At 40.7% G+C, this 20,236-nt stretch overlaps 2 protein-coding genes across 3 annotated transcripts in view; one reads left to right on the top strand and one right to left on the bottom strand.

The window, feature by feature from the left end:
* SMAD1 (SMAD family member 1) overlaps positions 1–20,236 on the bottom strand; it is a 262,695-nt gene that overhangs the window by 229,600 nt on the left and 12,859 nt on the right. For both annotated transcript variants that reach the window (XM_079920869.1, XM_079920868.1), the window contains exon 2: positions 7,379–7,518. The gene's annotated coding sequence lies outside the window, so the exon portion shown is untranslated. The remainder of the gene's footprint in view (positions 1–7,378; positions 7,519–20,236) is intronic.
* On the top strand, positions 7,126–7,464 carry LOC307185540 (small ribosomal subunit protein uS12-like; the record flags this gene model as incomplete). Its single annotated transcript, XM_079919842.1, has 1 exon — positions 7,126–7,464. The coding sequence occupies one exon, from the start codon at positions 7,126–7,128 to the stop codon at positions 7,462–7,464; it is 339 nt and encodes a 112-aa protein (XP_079775968.1).

A 20,236-nucleotide genomic window follows, 5' to 3' on the forward strand; every position in this document is an offset into this window, starting at 1 on the left:
ACTTTTAAAAACCAAAATTGACTTACGGCATTACTCATTAGATTTAAATACTAGGGTGATTCATCATTTTACAGTAAATCTATTAGATAAATTACACTGCAAAATTCACCATCGTCAGTGTGGCAGGTCTGCCTGGAAATTAAGAATGGGAAGGGAAATTGAAGGAGAGAGATTCCTATCCGTGATATGAAATTTAAACTTAGATAGCTATGGCAAGCATCCGAGCCTCGGCCAAAGGGGACAAGGCATCTGTCACATGTCTAAGATATTCCACTCTAATAATAGCCTAGGATCTCTTTTGGAACAGGTTAACGCCTTGCTTCCTAAGGAAAAATCTTGCACGTTAAAATACTTAAGGAGGGTTTCCTTACCCCTTAACATTTTTTTTTTCACAGTGTTATTGGGCTGCATATGTGATATATGCAACAATGGTTGGTTTTCTGTTGGTTAAATATAGTCCCAAACCAACAGCATGTTCGGCTGGGGGCTCTTGCGCACCAGATGTTATTCCACTAATAGTGAGTGAGCTCATCCTTGGTGTGGAAGGCTATTCATTTGGGAGAGAATAATGAAAGTGAGACAATCATTACGTCACCCTTTCCTGTACATTATTCTCCCCTGCAGCTAACAAGGAAAATATGCTGCTGTGTTGGTTGTAAGCTAACTCATGTTCTTGCTTTCTTAGATCTCCGTAAAGTGAATCATGGGGTAATTCTAGTCCAAATTAATATGTATCTGATAATTGACATTTGGAGAGTTAGACTTTGGGATGGTCTTTGTCTTAGATTCGAGCATCATGACTTTTGGGGGGGGGGTGTGATTATGGGACCTTGACTCCCAGAGGGGCTATCCTCTCCTCACGCCTTTGCAGGGGTACTTATCTCACGTTCCTCAGTTGGCCATTTGGGAGGCAGAGACTGTTGTTTCTAAAATCATGAAGACTTTTGAATAATGGAGTAAACTTTTAAAATAATGGTCATGAGATCATGCCTTTTTTTGTTTGAATGACTCATTTGGCACTACCTATCTAACCACAAGTCCAAATTCAGAGTAAAATTAATTTATAGATAAACAGCAAAAAGGGGCTATATGTATAATATATGTATATACACACATATACATATATAACACACATACACATATTCATAAATATGTTTTATAAAAAACAAAAGCAATCTTTATGCGAGAAACTTTTTTTAGAAAGCACACATTTATCAATTGAGGACCTTAACCCATTACTAAATTTTATTGCAGCCTTCCTTTAAATACAGTAACAACTCAGCAGCAAGCAAGTTCACTGAATTTGATGAAGAGGCTTTAACTTCTGCCAAGGGCCTAAACTGACCTTGTTTTTCTAGTGTCTTATTTATCTTTACAGAACATGATTACAAAAGAAAGTGAAACATCTAATAGTAACCCACTTGATAAAGCTTGTTTTTTCTTTTTTTAAATTTCTTTTTTAAAATTATTTTTTATTGAGATATAATTGACATACAACATTATATCGGTTTCGGGTGTATATCTGTATATATTGCAAATCATTTTGTGAAGTATATAAATATCGAATCACTATCTTGTGATATGTATTGCAAAACGATCACTGCAGTAAGTCGAATTAACATCTGTCACCACACATAGTTGCAGAATTTTTTTTCTTGTGATGAGAACTTTTAAGATCTGCTCTCTTAGCAACTTTCGGATGTGCAATAGAGTATTATTAACTGTAGTCAGCATGCTGCACGAGACATCGCCATGACTTGTTTATTTTATAACTGGAAGTTTGTACCTTTTGACTCCTTTCACCCATTTCACTCATCACGTGCGCCCCCCAACCTCTGGCAACCACCAATCTGTTCTCTGTATCTATGAACCCGATGTTTTGTTGTTGTTGTTGTTGTTAGATTCCATGTATAAGTGAGATCATATGGTATTTTATTTGTCTTTTTCTTCTGACCTATGTCACTCAGCATTATGTCCACGAGGTTTATCTATACTAGCACAAATGGCAAGATTTCATTCTCTTTATGGCTGAATCATGTTCCATTGTGTGTGTGTGTGTTATGTGTGTGTGTATCACATCTTCTTTATCCATTCACCTGTCAGTGGACACTTAGGTTGTTTCCATGTTTGGCTATTGTAAATAATGCTACTACGAACATGGGGGTGCGGATATCTTTTTGAGTTAGTGTTTTCATTTTCTTTGGATAAATACCCAGAAGTGGGATTGCTGGATCATGAGGTAGTTCTATTTTTAATATTTTAAGGAACCTCCATACTGTTTCCCATAATGGCTGCACCAATTTACATTCCCCCCAGCAGTGCACAAAGTTCCCTTTTCTCCACAGTCAGCATTTGTTGTCTCTTTTCATTTGGATAATAGCCATTCTAACAGGTGTGAGGTGATAATCGCATCGTGGTTTTGAGTTGCATTTCTCTAATGATTAGTGATGTTGAGCATCTTTTCATGTTCCTGCTGGCCATCTGTATGTCTTCTTTGGAAAAATGTCTATCCAGATCCTCTGCCCATTTTTTTAATCAGATTGTTTGTTTGTTTTGCTATTGGGTTGCATGAGCTCTTTATATATTTTGGATATTATCATATATATGTTTGCAAATATTTCCTCTCATTCAGTAGGTTGCCGATGAAGCTGTCGTTAGTTGGGCACCCAGCAATGTCTACTCACTTTCCCTCATGCTCTCTTGAGCTGCCTAATCTTCTTTTTGGCACCTACGAGTCACCTTAGGAAGGAAGTTTGCTGCCTGGGGAAATACTTGGCCAATTATAAAGCCTCTTATATTTTTAATTTCGATTGCATTCTCTCCTATATTGATCTCCACACCATATCTGCTGTACCCCATGGCACGTTTGTGCAGGGAGAGCTGAACTGAAAATCTGGATTTCTGGGGCAGTCCCAACTCCATCAGTTTCTTCCTCCTGACTTCTTTGCAGGTTTCAAAGTCTTCATTTGTAAAATTGGAATAGTAATATCATTAGTGGCAAAAAATCCTAGAATGCATGGCACATATACGTTGAATAAATTTGAATAGGTTGGGACATGCCACTGGATCCGGGGCTGTGTATGACTTTGGTGGGCCCTAGGCACTTTTGCCTTCATGGTCCCTTCCTTTACAAAAAGATATTTAAAAGATTTATTGTATGACTGCATTGATATAATGATAAATATATTATCATTATAAACTGAAACATTTTCCTTGACCTAAGAGTTTATTTTTCTTCTGATGTTTAAGGAATGAAAACATCTTCACGAGCCCCTAAAGTACTGTGGGCCCTCAGCATAGATAAGTCGGCCCTCTTGCATCACAAAATCTCCACTGATACATCAAACTGCTCTCTCTTCTCCACCCTGGACAGCTTTTGTTGTTGTTCTTTCTTCTCTCTTCTCTTCCTTTCTTGCTGATGTTTTCAATGGATATAGGCTGTCTCTTTCCCTTCTCTCCAAGCTCTCTTAGGTTCACCAACTCTGGTGAGCCAAGGCACACTAGCAAACAGACACGGAGTTCAAAGAATTGAATAGATAAGCAACAATGATGTATTGTACAGCACAGGGAATTATAGCCATTATTGTAATAACTTTTAATGGAGTATAATCTGTAAAAATACTGAATCACTATGCTATACACATGAAATTAATGTAATACTGTAAATCAACTGTATGTCAATTAAAAAAATTTTTTTTTAATTAAAAAAACTGTTCTAGGAGAGTAGAGGATGACTCAGGTTCAGTCCAGGCTACTATGCTCTACCGTCTCTGGAGATGCTTCTAAGTGGATTAGAACTACTTCTAAGTGCAGAGGTAGATATGCGGAGAGGTTTCTGGAGTTGTGCATACCAAATTTTAAGAACGGTTTTTATTAGACTTGTGGGTTTTGGGTGAGTTTTCTCTTTCCTCTTGGTAATTTCTATGTTTCTTGCATATTTTAAATGAACATGATTTTTAATAGAAAGGATAAAAATATTAAAACAATTTTAATAAGCATCAACTACTATATTTTTCAGAATAGGTGCTGACCCAGATTCCATTTATCCATTCCAGAACAGCTCCTTGGTCTTGAAAGCACACCCCACTAAATCCACACCCTTAGTCTCTTTCCAGGCTAACTCTGGGCTTGGCCGTATGACTTACTGTGACCAGCGGAATAATAGCAAATACGGCGCAAGCAGAGGTTTAAATAACAGTTTTCTTGAAATGATGTTTTGAGTTGGAGATTAAGGCACACCTTCCAGAAGACTTTCATGTTTCTCTCAGTCAATGCAATCACCAAAGAGAGAGAGAGAGAGAGAGAGAGAGAGAGAGAGAGAGGGACGCTGTTTGCATTTTTCTTTAACACATTTTTCATTTGCTATCACCTGAAAGTGTAAAAGAACTTCTCCAAGTGCCTCAGTAATTAAAAACAAGGAGTTAATATGCTAAGACACAATAAGTTGAATATTTTTCTCAGTGGGTGGCCTTACAAATACACACACACACAGAGCAACTCTCATCTAGCCAACCATATGGTCCTCATTTTCAGTATCTATTTCTATTTATGTTAACTCAAGAATCCTGCCACTGTAAGGCAGCTGACTAACCTTTTGCCCCTTTTTTCTCTCTTACATTAAACAGAGGGCTTAGCCTGAAACATTTCCTGGGTGCTGTTTCCTTCATGGGAAAAAGAGTTCAAGGCTAAATTGCTTAATAAAAAATTACATTCACATGATTATTTTCTTTTCAGGTGTTTCTCTGTATCTGCATTGTCTAAATCCTTTTTCTTTTGTATTCCATTTATTTAAAGCCATTGTCTTACCATCTCTTTTTCCACCAAGAGAGAAAGCAAAGGATCCTAAACAATTTTAGCACGTGAAGAATCAGATTCAGTAAACAATTCAGCAGCTACTAAGTGCCTACCACGGGCCTCACAACCCACTGGACATCGCAGGAAGTTATGAGTGGTTCCTGAAGAAAGCGAGAAGTCTGCTGCCTGGGTGTCCACAAGCTCTCCTGTCTCGAGGCGGGTGGGGACCATGGGGAACTGGAGGGCACAAGCTCGGGAGGAAAGGGCAGTTGCTACTCAGCCCCAGGCAACTGTTGCCATGTGGGAATGAAGGCCCAGTCTCGCCAGGTCAGCTAGTTTTTCCCGAAAAGCTAGAAATCAAGAATTTTTTTTGCCTGAAATCTCTCCATTTAAAAAGTTGTCAACTAATTCAAAATTTCTGAAAACATTGTGTGGGCCAAGAAATGTGCAGGCCAAGTCAAATAAGTCTGCAGGCCTGATCTGGCCTGCGGCCGGCCAGTTTGTACCTTCTGCTTTACATTAGAAACTCCCCCGAATTTAAAAATGCTTACCACTCAAAATGACTTGGTGACATTTATCATGATCTATGTACATTTTTTGGAGAAAACTCTTGAATAAGGCTGCTTGAATGCAAATTCTAAACAACAAAACCTGCCACTGCAGTCCTTTAGTGCTACAGGGCAAAGTAACTTTTTGACAGCGTTTTTCGCTTCTAAATAATTGCTTTCATATTATGTAGATTCTGCCTAAATTGTGTATGGATCAAGTCTTAACATCATAGTTTCTAAAATCAAGTTTATATCAGCATTCCCCCTGCCACACACATACAAAATACTATCCCATAACAAAAATGACCCCTCTTGAGGATTATTTTGGGTTCCTGCAGGATTATTATTGCTGGCAATAACAAGTGGTTGTCAAGGAGGTGGAGAAATTGGAATCCTTGTGCACTGTTGGTGGGAACGTAAAATGATGCAGCCACTATGGAAACAGTAGGATGGTTCCTCAAAAAATTAAAAATAGAACTATCATATGATCCACAAATTCTACTTCTGAATATACATATCCAGAAGAATTGAAAGCAACGTCTCAAACCAATAGTTGTACATCCGTGTTCGTAGCAGTGTAATTCACCATAGCCAAAAGATGGAAGCAGCCGAAGTGTCCATTTGACAAATGAATGGATAAACAAAATGTGGTATATACACAATGGAATATTACTCAGCATTAAAAAGGAAGGAAACTCTGGCACATGCTACAACATGGATGAACTTTGAGGACATAATGCTAAGTGAAATAACCCAGTCACAAAAAGATAAATACTGTATGATTCCACCTATATAATGTACCTAGAGTAGTCACATTCACAGTAACAGAAAGTAGAATGGTGGTTGCCAGGAGCTGAGAAAAGGCAGAAAGAGGTAGTTGTTGTTTAATGGGCATATTAATTAGTGTTCTCCAGAGAAACAGAACCAAAGTGATGCTTATATAGAGAGAAATCTATATGAAGGAATTGGCTCATGAAATTATGGAGGCTGGCAAGTCCAAAACCTGCAGGGTAGGCCATCAGACTGGAGACCCAGGTAAAAGCCAATGCTGCAGTTTACATCTGAAGGCTGTCTGCTGATAGCATTCCCTCTTTCTTGGGGGAGGTCAATCTTTTGTTCCATTCAGGCCTTCAGCTGATTGGTTGAGGTCCACCCACATTATGGAGAGCAATCTGCTTCGTCAAAGTCTACCAATTTAAATGTAAATTTCATCCAAAAACACCCTCAAAGAAACATCCGGAATGTTTGACCAAATAGCTGGGCACTGTGCCTGGTCAAGTTGACATATAAAATTAACCATCACAACGTGCCTGGTCAAACTGACACATAAAGTTAACCATCACGGGCTCCCCTGGTGGCGCAGTGGTCGAGAGTCCGCCTGCCGATGCAGGAGACGCGGGTTCGTGCCCCGGTCTGGGAAGATCCCACATGCCGCGGAGCGGCTGGGCCCGTGAGCCGTGGCTGCTGAGCCTGCGCGTCCGGAGCCTGTGCTCCGCAACGGGAGAGGCCACAGCAGTGAGAGGCCCGCGTACCACACACACACACACACACACACACACACACACACACACGAAATTAACCATCACAATGTGTATAGAGTTCCAGTTTTGTAGGATGAAAGGTTCTGGAGATTGATTGAGTGTCAATGTGAATATACTTAACATTACTGAACTTTACACTTTAAGATGGTTAAGATGGTAAGTTTTAAGTTAAGTGTATTTTACCACAATTGGGAAAAAAAAAGCCTGTTAGATCTTTCCCTCGGGCCAGCAGCACCAATGGGATGGGCAAGTGTCAAGATCATATTGCCAGGAAGCTCTGCAGCCACCGTCAGGACCAGAAGTGGCATGATAAGTGGTACAAGAAAGCCCATTTGGGGACAGCCCTGAAGGTCAGCCCCTTAGGAGGCACTTCACATGCAAAGGGAATTTTGCTAGAAAATGTCAGAGTTGAAGCCAAACAGGTAAATTCTGCCATTGGGAAGTGTTTCAGGGGCCAGCTGATCAAGAAGAGCAAGAAGCTCACAGCTTTCTTACCCAATGATGGTTGCTTGAACTTTACTGCAGAAAACGATGAAGTTCTGGTTGCTGGATTTGGTTGCAAAAGGCCACGCTGTTGGTGACATTCCTGGAGTCCACTTTAAATTTGTCAAAGTAGCCAATGTCTCTCTCTTGGCCTTATGCAAAGGCAAGAAGAAAAAACCAAGATGATAAGTTTTGATGATGCAAACATGGTAGTAATAAAATTTCATATACAAAAAAAGTCTATTAGAGAAATTTCCTTTCACTAAATACCAAAAACACATTTTCATAAGGGACAATAGGGTACAAATTGGACTATATTTTAACATTAGACTCCTGTTAAAAAAAAGTTATTCGTGGGACTTCCCTGGTGGTCCAGTGGTTAAGAATCCACTTTCCAATGCAGGGGACGCGGGTTCAATCCCTGGTCGGGGAGCTAAGGTCCCACATGCCGTGGGGCAACTAAGCCCATGCACTCTGGACCCCGTGAACCACAACTAGAGAGAAGTCCATGTGCCGCAACTAAAACCCAACGCAGCCAAATAAATATTTAAAGAAAAGAGTTCTTCGTATAGCAAACTTCTATAAAAAGTTGACCGAGTATTATATCTCGAAAATTATTATATCTCCAAATTATTATATCATGAAAATTATTATATCTTGAAAAAGCTATTTCTGTGGGAAGTTAAGATTACGTATTCTAGTTATATTGCTCCCTGGGGATATAAGTTTCCTCAGGGATCAAGCATAGAGAGTCAGAGAAATAGAAGCAAATACATTCCTTTGATTGTTAGTCTCAAATAACAAACTTTTCAGCTGAAGTGCTGGTAAACGCTGAACGGCATCCAATTCACGGCTGACCATATGATAAATGGCTATAAGTTTAGTATTTTGGTGAATATTGCTACGTACATAGGGAGGTAGAATTTTTTATTGGAGTCTAGTTGATTTACAATGTTGTGTTAGTTTCAGGTGTACAGCAAAGTGAGACAGTTATACATATATGTATCTACTCTTTTTCAGATTCTTCTCCCTTATAGGTTATTACAAAATATTGAATATAGTTCCCTGTGCTATACAGTAGGTCCTTGCTGGTTATCTATTTTACACATAGTAGTGTGTATATGTTAATCCCAAACTCCTAATTTATCCCTCTCCCACCCCCAGGAGGTAGAATTTGATCCACAGGATCACCAAATCCATGCTTCCAATGCATTTCAAGTAGGTTTTCTGACATTTTATGCTCATACTCGGAGATTCTTCACAAGGTAAGTGGGATATCATTAAATGACTATTCTGACAATCTTACCTTAGTGATTCAGATTATTTGTTCAAGTTTCTAAATACCAGAGAAAGTCTTTCAAGTACAAGTTTCTAAAACTCAAACTTAACTGATGTGACAGGAAGCATACCTTCTTGGTCCCGCTATAATTTAACCATTAGTTTATCCTATTAGCAGTATTATATGGGTAATAATAGCTTTGATCCTAATGCTGAAGGTCAAGGTATGATCATGGTAGTGAAATAATTACCAATTATAACTAAAAAGGCAACATCAGTTCTAGTAACTCTAAATTCCATAAGGAAACATCAGTTGGTTTTTGTAATTTTTTTGGTATTTAAAAAAAAATTTTCATTAACAGTTCCTCTAATGGCTTTTTTCCCACATAAAACTAGAGAGTTAAATAAAGGAGAAAATAATTGCTGAGGCAAAAGGTGAGCTTTCCTTCTCCACAAGACGGGAACCCCTTGATAAATCTTCCAGTTTCCAGTAAAAGCTCTGACTTTCTGAGAAGCTCATTTAGGCCTAAGTTAGCAAGTCCGATGAGGTGATGACAGGGGTGCCAGCTGAAACGCTGAGCTCAGGCCATTGCAATTTCAGATTTTTGAGTCTTCCTGTTTTGAAAAGGAATTTATTATTTTCTTTCATTTTTACTTCATTTAAAAAAATTCTCAACTATGAACACAAACTTGGCAAATCATAAATACAAGGGAAATCTCTCAAGACCATCTAGCACATTTCTCTGCTTCTAAGTAAAATCAAACTTCAACCTTAGGTCTACCTTTTAAAATGTATCTCTAGGGAAGGCTTTTCCCTAAACCCTCTAGACTAGGTTAGGTCTCTCCGGTGTACACCTCCACACCATATTGTATTTCTCATTCAAAGGACTTATCACAAACTGACCCAAATACTTACTTGGACTCTCAGTTTAAGACGGCTGACTAAACTCACACATTTACCCCTCTTCCCTCCCCAAGTCCTAGTGAAATGATGAAAGAAATACAGCCAAACAAATAAGTCCATAACAGGAAAGACACCAATAGACCAGAAGAGTATGGAAATTCTAGAAGATTTAATCCAGGTAGGAGAAAACTCAGGGAGCCAAGGAACCAGAAATCCCATATAGGTGAAAGAAGAGATTTTCAGGGAAATTTTTCCACGAGAGGATGGGAATAAGTCCTGATCAGAAGTAGGTGGGGTTGGTAGGAAACTGAGTCTGAGAGGTTGGCATGTAGTGAAGGATCTGGGGAACACCTGCAACCTCAGCTTTCAAGTCCCAGAGCCACTGACTTGGCCTCAGCCCCTGGGAAAGCCACAAAACATTTGCAAATAGCCAAATAAAATCAGAGTTTTGATGAGTAAGACTCTCACTGTGAGCACTGGGATTAGAGAAGACAGTCCATAGCCCTAATATCCGACAAGTAGCTTGAAGGACAAGGAACCCCACATGCAGAAGACAGTTCCCCTGGCCCACCCTTCTCCCTAGTCACCATAGCTGGTCCCTATAATAGGAATAGAAATCCGCCTTCACTGCCAGGAGAGTAAATATCTTCAAATACACATCAGCCAGTCTAGATCTGTTTTACAAACATTATAAACAGACAATGAAAACCTGCCAAACATTGGAAGAAAACCAAATTGTTCTATTTTGTTATATTATTTCATTTCTCTGGATTAACCTCTGAGAAAATAGTTCATACAGAAAATGGAAGACGATTTTTTTTTGAAAGACAATTTTAAAAGCAAATCATCATTATCTTAAGAGAAATTAAGAGAAGATTGTAACCATTGAAACAGAATAGGTGGCTGTGTAAAAGCTGCCTATTGGCTGTTCTTGGAAATTAAAATGTGATTATCTAAATTTAAAACATTTCAACCTTTTTTAATATTAAAAATAAGATTTTTTCCCTGACTACTAGTTATGTTGGACATCTTTCATGTTTTTTTGACCATTTATAGCTCCGTTTCTGTGAACTGTTTATATTTTTTGCCCATATTTTTCCCCTTGAGTTATTTGCAATTTTTCTTATTTATTTGTGACTGCTCTTTGTACACTGATATGTTGCTTGATATATATGAGCAGATGATTTCTCTCAGCCTGTCACTTGCCTTTTAATTTGTCTTTCGGTGTCTCTCAAATTTCAGGAATTAGACTTTTTTTATGGAGAGTAATCTGTAATTATTTTCCGAAAAGCTTGTAGGCTTTAATTTTGCTTAGGAATGTCTTCTCCAAACCCAAATCAATAATACAACTTCTCCTTATATAATTATACATATCAAAACCATCTAATCTCTCCAAACATTTTCCTTATCTGTAAAATGGAGATCATGTCTTCCTTACAGTGTTGTTGTGAGAATGAATAGACACATGTACAATATCTGGCACACACAGGCACTCAACAGACACCGTGGAGATAAGAAAATTGAGAGCAATGATATAAGGCCAAGATCAAATACACACAAAAATACAACCTCCCGAGTCATTGACTCAAAGAGGCTAGACTAAATGGTCTCTCCTTGGCCTCTGTATGGACAGCAGAGTTGACTTTCCTTTTCCATGACTTTATGTTAAACAAGTACACAGACACCTGGAATTAGCTTACCCATCCCCCATTCGCTGGGGAAGATGGTTACATGTTTGGGATTTGACGTTGCCTTCCCCTCTTCTCCACCTCCTGCTCGACCTGCCACAGGGTGTCTATGGCTTTGTCTTTCCCGCTCCTCACCTTGTCATTCTCACTCCCTGCCCATGCTCTGAATCCATCAGTCCACAGGCAAGTCTCTAAAGCCTGGGACATTGATGGATGTGTCACCAGGGAGGGATCCAGGATCACCAATCTCCTCGGGGAGGAAGGCACTCTTTGACTCTTCCCGGTCCTCTAATTCCTAGCGTCTCATCTCATTTTCTTTCACAGAAATTACTCCATAGCCTCCTTGCCTCTCAGCCTTCCTACCCACCACCACACCCCTCCTGCACACATAGGCTCCATTCTGCAGCTTTCATGATATTTCTAAGCAAAATCTGATCATGTCACTTTTTACTTAAAACCCTTTAGTGCTCTGCCACTCACTAGCTATTTTGTACTAGGAAAATGTTTACCTTCTTTGGATCTCTTTCTCCCCTTGAAGAATAGGCTTAATAATGGTTAGCTACTGCTTTTAATATACAATAGAAATATCTTAGCCTGAGCTATAATCCCCTGTATGATGATCTCCAGCTTCACCCCTGGCCATCTCCTGTCCTGCATTTCTTGGTTCAGGCATGCTAGTCCTCTTTCCATTTCTAGAACACAACACTCACTCTTGTTCTGTAATTTTGCACACACTGTTCCCTCTGTTTGGAAGAATACTTTTCCCCCTGCTCCCGGGGCCCTCCTATCCACCACTAATTCTTATTTATATTTCAAGGTTCAGCTTCTTCCTGAACTATATTTCTGACACATATTATGCTCTGAATGAATATGTGTTGAATGAAGAACTACCAAATGTTGAGTATGTACTATCTGTTAATAATTGTATGTACATTATCTCATTCAGTGCTCACACAATTCCTATGAGGTCAGTATCATTAATTCCATCATCGTGGATGTTCAAAACAAGCCTCAGAAAGGTTGAGTGACATGTCCAAGGTTATACAGTTATACAGTTATCAGTGACAGACCTGGTATCCAAATCCAGGTCTGTCTGGCTCCAAAGGCCAAGTGTAGAGTGAAATAGAGCATCGAGCAGGACATGAAGGATGATGTAATAATAAAATCAAATCTTAATATAAAGCTCTCAAGAATAAGGCTTTCTCATGCAAAATCTGCATAGACTTTCAGAAGCAGCACAAAATCCTTAAAGCCTGGCTTTTTCACCAACTGCTAGGGAGATGCCAAGGGCCCACACAGCAGTGGGTTCTCTTGGCCAGCAGGGAGGTGTGACGACCATTCCAGACCACCCTCTCCCAAGGACCACCCTTGTCCCACAGCATCTCTAGCATGAGAAATCAGGTATTTGAAGGTTATTTCCAGACAATTAGATCTCCTTCTTTCTATGCCATAAAGTGTAGTCCATGATATTTCCCTAAAAAGAAATGTTTCTTGGGACTTCCATAGTGGCACAGTGGATAAGAATCCGCCTGCCAATGCAGGGGACACAGGTTCGATCCCTGCTCCAGGAAGATCCCACACGCCGTGGAGCAACTAAGTCCGTGCACCACAACTACTGAGGCTGTGCTGTAGAGCCCACGAACCACAACTACTGAGCCCTCATGCCACAACTACTGAAGCCCGTGTGCCTAGAGCCCGTGCTCAAGAGAAGCCACCACAATGAGAAGCCCATGCACCATAATGAAGAGTAGCCCCCGCTCACCACAACTAGAGGAAGTCTGACCCAACAGAGCCAAAAATAAATAAGTAAATAAATTTTTAAATAAATGTCTCTTTTTAACAAGGGCTTACATCCTGATGTGTGAGTTTACAAACAATTCATATTATTAGAGTAGAAACAATTTAAACATAAGGTATAAGCCACTTAAACATCCATTTCCAGAACTTGGGATAGTCTAATTTGTAGTCATAGAACATTAATAGACGTTATTTTGGTGTGCTATACCTGGTCACAGATTACAGGTACAGAAATAAAAACATGGGACAAATATAGGTCTCTATCTTTTCAAGAGATATGAGTGCCTTTATGCTCTGCTCATCATTAAGAAAACACTTTAGAGGGCTTCCCTGGTGGCGCAGTGGTTGAGAGTCCGCCTGCCTATGCAGGGAACACGGGTTCGTGCCCCGGTCCGGGAAGATTCCACATGCTGCGGAGCGGCTGGGCCCGTGAGCCATGGCCGCTTGGCCTGCGCGTCCGGAGCCTGTGCTCTGCGGCAGGAGAGGCCACAGCAGTGAGAGGCCCGCGTACCGCAAAAAAAAAAAAAAAAAAGGTAACTAATGAGAACCTACTGTATAGCACAGGAAACTCTACTCAATGCTCTGTGGTGATCTAAATGGGAAGGAAACAAAAAAGAGGGGATATATGTATACATATGGCTGCTTCACTTTGCTATGCGGTAGAAGCTAACACAACATTGTAAAGCAACTATACTCCAATAAAATTTTTTTTAAAAAAAGAAAATTTACAAAAATGAAAAAATAACCATAATGGGTAGATACACTGTGAAGTGAAAAAGGCAAGGGGCAGAGCAATGGACAGTATATATTACAATTTGTAGAGTGTATGTGTGATATAAATGTCTCTAGAAAGACTCACAAGAAACTGGTAAGAATGATTGCCTCTGTGCATAGGTAAAATATTCTCTGACATAAATCGTACCAATGTTTTCTAAGGTCACTCTCCCAAGGCAGCGGAAATAAAAACAAAACTAAACAAATGAGACCTAATCAAACTTACAAGCTTTTGCACAGCAAAGGAAACCATTTTAAAAAATGAAAAGACAACCTACAGAATGGGAGAAAATATTTGCAAATGATGCAACAGACAAGGGATTAATCTCCAAAATATAAAAGCAACTCAACAGCAGAAAAACAAATAACCCAATCAAAAAATGAGCAGAAGACCTTAATAGACATTTCTCCAAAGAAGACATACAGATGGCCAGTAGACACATGAAAAGGTGCTCAATGTCACTAATTATTAGAGAAATGCAACTCAAAACTACAATGACCTCACACTGGTCAGAATGGCCTTATTAAAAAGTCTACAAATAACAAATGCTGGAGAGGATGTGGAGAAAAGGGGACCCTCCTACCTTGTTGGTGGGGATGTAAGTTTGTACAGCCACTATGGAAAACAGTACGAAGGTTTCTTAAAAAACTAAAAATAGAATTACCATATGATCTAGCAATCCCACTCCTGGGAATATACCTGGACAAAACTATAATTCAAAAAGATACATGCACCCCTATGTTCATAGCAGCACAGTTCACAGTAGCCAAAACATGGAAACAACTTAAATGTCCATTGACTGATGAATGGGTAAAGATGATGTGGTACATATACACAATGGAATACTACTCAGCCATAAATAAGAATGAAATAATGCCATTTACACCAACATGGATACAACTAGAGATTATCATACTAAGTGAAGTAAGTCAGAAAGAGAAAGATAAATGTCATATGATATCACTTATATGTGGAATCTAAAATATGGCACAAATCAACCTATCTACAAAACAGAAACAGACTCCTAGACATAGAGAACAGACTTGTGGTTGCCAAGGAATGGAGGAGGGAGAGGGATGGACTGGGAGTTTGGGGTTGATGCAAACTATTACATTTAGAATGGGTAAACAACAAGGTCCTAATGCATAGCACAGGGAACTATATTCAATCTCCTGTGATAAACCATAATGGAAAAGAATATAAAAAAGAATGTCTCTATGTGTATAACTGAGTCACTTTGCTGTACAGCAGAGACTGGAATAACACTGTAAATCAACTCTACTTCAATAAAATATTTTAAAAACAAAAACAAACAAAAAAGAATGATTGTTTCTGAGAAATGGGATTGGAAGTACTAAGTTGAAGTTGAGAGGGGACATCAAAGGTGAAGAGTAGACTTTTATGCTGTATACTCTTTTCTCTTTCTCCGTGTGTGTGAGTATGTGTGTGTGTTTTAATCACGTGCATCTATTTTCATTTCAAAACAAAACGGGAATGCATGAGGTTGCCCAGAATTGCAAGGCTCAGGTGTTTGGGGCATACTCGAGCTCAACCAAGCTACCTTGGTTGCAGTCTCTCATTAGTAGGCATGGAACATGTACAACTTTCAGAAAATTAAGGCCCAAACAGCTCCACTGTGCCCTGCCTGGAGAGATCTGAGGGCCAACACGAGAGGTAAGGAAAGAGTGATGGGAAAACTGAAAGAGAGATGGGCTTGGTGGAGGCAAGGAAAATGTGAGTTGGAAATCAAGAATTTAGCCCCACTCGGGGGACACTTTCCCGAGGAGTTCTGGAAGGCATTTCAGCCCATCACAGTGAGGCAACATCTTCCACTTGTCTCTAATTGCTCTGACAGAGAGTTTCTAATGATCATTTGGCTTGCCATGTGTCTTGCCCACAGAGAAAATATGTCCCAATCAGCAGAGGGAGGGAGGACTAACGTGTGATTCTGATCCACGTTGCAGTTATATTTTTAATTGTATTTAAATTGTATTAAATAAATTTAAAAATAAAGTCATTTGTACAGAGACAAGGTAATAGTTTTGAAAGAGTTTTCATCTGTTTCCTAGAATTTCCTCCTATTAGGACAGCTATTAAGATAGCGGTCCAGTGGTTAAGACTCAGGGCTTCCCTTTCCTGGTGGCGCAGTGGTTGAGAGTCCGCCTGCTGATGCAGGGGACACGGGTTCGTGCCCCGGTCCGCGAAGATCCCACATGCCGCGGAGCGGCTGGGCCCGTGAGTCATGGCCGCTGAGCCTGCACGTCCGGAGCCTGTGCTCCGCAACGGGAGAGGCCACAACAGTGAGAGGCCCGCGTACCGCAAAAAAAAAAAAAAAAAAAAAAAAAGACTCAGCACTTTCACTGCCGTGAGCCGCGGTTTCATCCCTGGTCAGGGAACAAAGATCCCGCAAACTAAGCAGAGTGGCCAAAAAAAAAAGAAGAAGAAGAAGACAGCTAAACCATTAGATATTCATTGGCTCAGGGAAGGTACGTGACAGCAGAAAACAGGAAAAAAATAGAAACTCTTTTAGCTTTGTGCTTCAAAAGCTAGCTCCTTAGAAGTTTTAGAAAATTGATCATGGCAAGCTTTGAGAGCTGTATGAGCAGGCCTTCCCTGACCACCTTTCTTACCACTAGAAAAGGATTCACTACATCTGGTGAAAGAAAAGAATTAAAGGGGAAGTGATGAGTTTGACAGCATTGTGACCTGAGATAGGGGGTCTGTGGGCTGCTCTCCAGCTGGAACACTAGGATATAAACCAGGGCCAAACCCCCAGATGGGATTATGGAATCCAATAGCGGAAGAGACCTGTGCCCATAAAACTGCGTAGAATCCTGGGGAGGTAGCGTACTATCGGAGGAGAGAGAGCTCTGTGATCTGTGTAGGCAGATAGCCTCAAAGTCTAAACCATCATGATGGAGCAGCAACAGAATGGGTCTCATACATCCAAGGGAGGCAAAGGCATAATTGAGAGGAACCGACTAGATGTGAAGGGTTGTGGAGATGAGAACAAAAGATGTCTCCATGACAACCTGCATGGACCAATCAGGGAGGAAGAGATTCCTCCCTGACCCCCTCAGTGAAGACCAGATTTCCTCCTACCCTAACTGTTGCCACCAATGCTTTGGAACCACAGAATACATATAACCAATACATTTCAGGAAGGCAGATGAAGTCAGAACTCAGGTAAAACGCCATGTAAGGGAAGAGGCAGGATTTCAAATTGGCAGAGATTAAGTTTCTGCCATTCTGACGCGTGGTGACTCAGAATATAAATTTAGCTGAGTTATGTAAGAATAAAGTTAATACATTTCTTGTGTACCTAAATTTGTGGCCTTAGATTCATACTCACTATATATATTATATACTTCAGCCTCCTGTGAGTGTGAGAAGCTGATCCAGAGCTACTTACATGCTATGTGCCATTGGAATGTCAAGTTCCCCACCAGTCGAATAAGGGTTTTAATGTCCACTGCGTGGGGTTAATATGAGGCTTCCGTGTGATAATGTGTATAAGCTGCCAGGCCCAATGTAGATGTTCTATAAATACTATTTCCCTCACCACTTCAATCGACATCCATAGAATATTACAATTTCCAAGTTTATAGCTGGTTAGGCATTAATTGTGCTTTAGGTCGGCTCCTTCAGGATGGCATCTTAGCATCTTAATCTCATCAGTAAAATGTCCTCAGATCACATGGATTACTTCTGGGAAGGGTTTCTGTGGCCGGTTAGTCCCACCCACAGTGTGTGGTTTCCAGTAAGCTTCAATCAAAGAGAGTGTCCCCTCCCTGACCTGAGCTTGCTGTCATTTCCCAGGCCTTTTGCCACCATCAGTGCAAAGTCCACCTTTGGGCATTCTAACTTTCTGTCCCTTGTGCGTAAGATAAGCCACGGCCTGCCTGTTCCACGTCTAGGAAATGTGAGCTGCACCATTGCTCAACATCTCTTCCTGGAGCTAGGTAAGGAAAAGGTAAGGGCAACCGTGCAGGCCCTTTATATAAATTATTTTATCCAGTCTTTCCAATCATGGTCATTTCATTGACAAAAAACTAAGACTCAAGAGACGCTAAGTGATTTCCCTTGCTAACCAAGAACTAGTAAGTGACAGAGCAAAACCTGAAGCTAAATCTGGAAGGCTCCAAAGCTCATGCTCTTTCTGTCACCTAACCACCCATAGAGGAAAGGATGTGAAGGACAAGTATGACTTGTACCCAAATGATGGCTGATTGGAGTACGTGGCCAGGAATTAGAGGTATCTGCAGTTGTCACTGAAACACATGTGTGTGTTTAGATAGTACCACGTAAACTCAGAGAAAGAGAGAGAAAGAGAAAGAGAGAGAGTGTTCAAACATCTTTCAGTAGGCTACAGTTAGAACTTGGGTCGACCTATCTCTATAGCAGTGGCAATAACGGTAACAGTGCTTTGTCTATGTCTAGCACTCGGCTTTTCTAAGTACATCTACATCCATTACGTGACTTAATTCTTACAACATTCCTGGCAAGATATGCAGGAAAAGCATGATTATTGCCACGCTTATGAGAAGGAAAAGAGGCACAGACCTGCTGCACCTTCCCCAGCAATCTCGAAAACACAGAGCTGAAGTATGTGTCGGTACTGCACATGATGACTGAAGATGTGGAGAGGTGTAACCTCTTTTTCCTTGCTGGAGTAGAGAATGAGGTGTACCAGTCAGGGCCTCAGCAGGAAACAGATGTCATGGTCAAATTGGATGATATGAGGCAATTCTAATAAGAGAACTATTTAAAGACAGGTGCTCAGAGTGTAGGGAAACCACAGACATAGGGCAGTTCTCTAGTTTGCATCAGTGAGGACCCATTACCACACGTAGGACTAAAGGGCAAGAGGAGGGTGTGGTTATGAGAAAAAGAAAAGTCTGTGCAGAGAGACTACTTGACAGGAGCTCTGGCCTTTGGCCAAGGGACACAGCCAGCCTGCAGGGACCCCACAAGGAGGGGTCCAGGAAAATATATACCTTGGTTTTACTCCACTCCCTTCTTCCCTCTGATCACCTGCTGGTGCTTCCTGTTAGCCAAATCCAACTGGAAGTCAGAGGCAAGGATACCCACTGATATGGTCAAAACAGTTCAGCCTCATGAGGCACAGAACAGGGAGCAAAGGGGTAGAGTGAATCTGGAGGAACAAATGGAAGCTATCTTACGCATGAAGTTTTCTGCTAAGAGGTAGAGGCCAAACTAGAACTGTGTATCAGTAAGACTTCAGCTTACTTGAAATGATTAAACAATAAAGAGGAATTACTGGACAGGCTTCAGCTTCAGTCACATCAGGAGGCTGGCTCTCTGTGAGGGTGTAAGATCTGTCCTCTTCAGTATGCCAGCTGTGTACTCAGGCTGCCTTTGCCACATGGTAGCAAAATGACTGCAGCAGTTCCTGGCATTGCATCTGCACACCACATTTGCTGAAGAAAGAGAGGGACCATGATTCAGAGTTTCCACTAAAAGTCCTGAGACTCATTCTGATTGGACCATCTTAAGGCATATAGTCAATTGTGAACCGAACATTATGGCTAGAATATGGAATGCATCAACTGGCTTAGCCTAGGTGAAGTGCTTCATCCCTAGATACAGGAATGGAATGACCTTCCAGAAACCACATAGATTCTGGAAAAGAAATTAGAGCTTTGTGGAATGGCTGGAGAGGCCACCAAGAAGCACCCACTCGAGTAACAGAACTGCTTCTGTTGAAAAAGGGAGGAGCCAGGTGGGTCTAAAGAGTGTTTTAGTCCAAAGTGTAATCGATCAACAGAAGTCTAACATGGACCAAGTGGACCACGGTAGGGGTGGGGATGGGGGGTGGTGGTATTTATTTCATTCAATGAAACACAGTGTGTCCATCAAATGTTGGTGTAGTGGCTCAGTGATGCTCTTTGGAACTCGGATTCCTTTCTCATGATTATTACCCTGTGGTCAAAAGATGGCTTGCTGCACTTCTAGGTATCCCATACAAGTTCAATGCAGGAAAAAAGGAAAAGGGACAAATAATGGTCTAAACGGAAAAAAAATAGTTGTCCCAAAGAGCTATTTCCTTTCTATTTGCAAAGTGAAACCCTTTACCTCCTTGGCCAGAACTATGCTATATGGCCACCTCTTAGCGGCAAAGGAGTCTGGGAAATAGGGGATTCTTGTTTTCTAGCTCAAGTTGTAAATGAAGGTAAGGGAGACAGGGATTGGGAACTGTTTTGGAGAGCTCATCCATGGACTCTGCCACAGGAATGATTGCCTAACAGCACTGAACACCAAGCTGAAAAGCAAATCTGTGGTGGAGCCAATCAGCAGAGAATCACTCACTTGACAGTAAAATTGGTTAACTGGAAAAAATGACAGCTTTATACTAAATTTCACTGATTCTGCGAACTTGGGAGAACTACGGGCCAAATTTTCCTAGC

This window comes from Stenella coeruleoalba (assembly GCF_951394435.1).
Source record: "Stenella coeruleoalba genome assembly, chromosome: 4".
In the NCBI taxonomy this organism is placed as follows: Eukaryota; Metazoa; Chordata; class Mammalia; order Artiodactyla; family Delphinidae; genus Stenella; species Stenella coeruleoalba.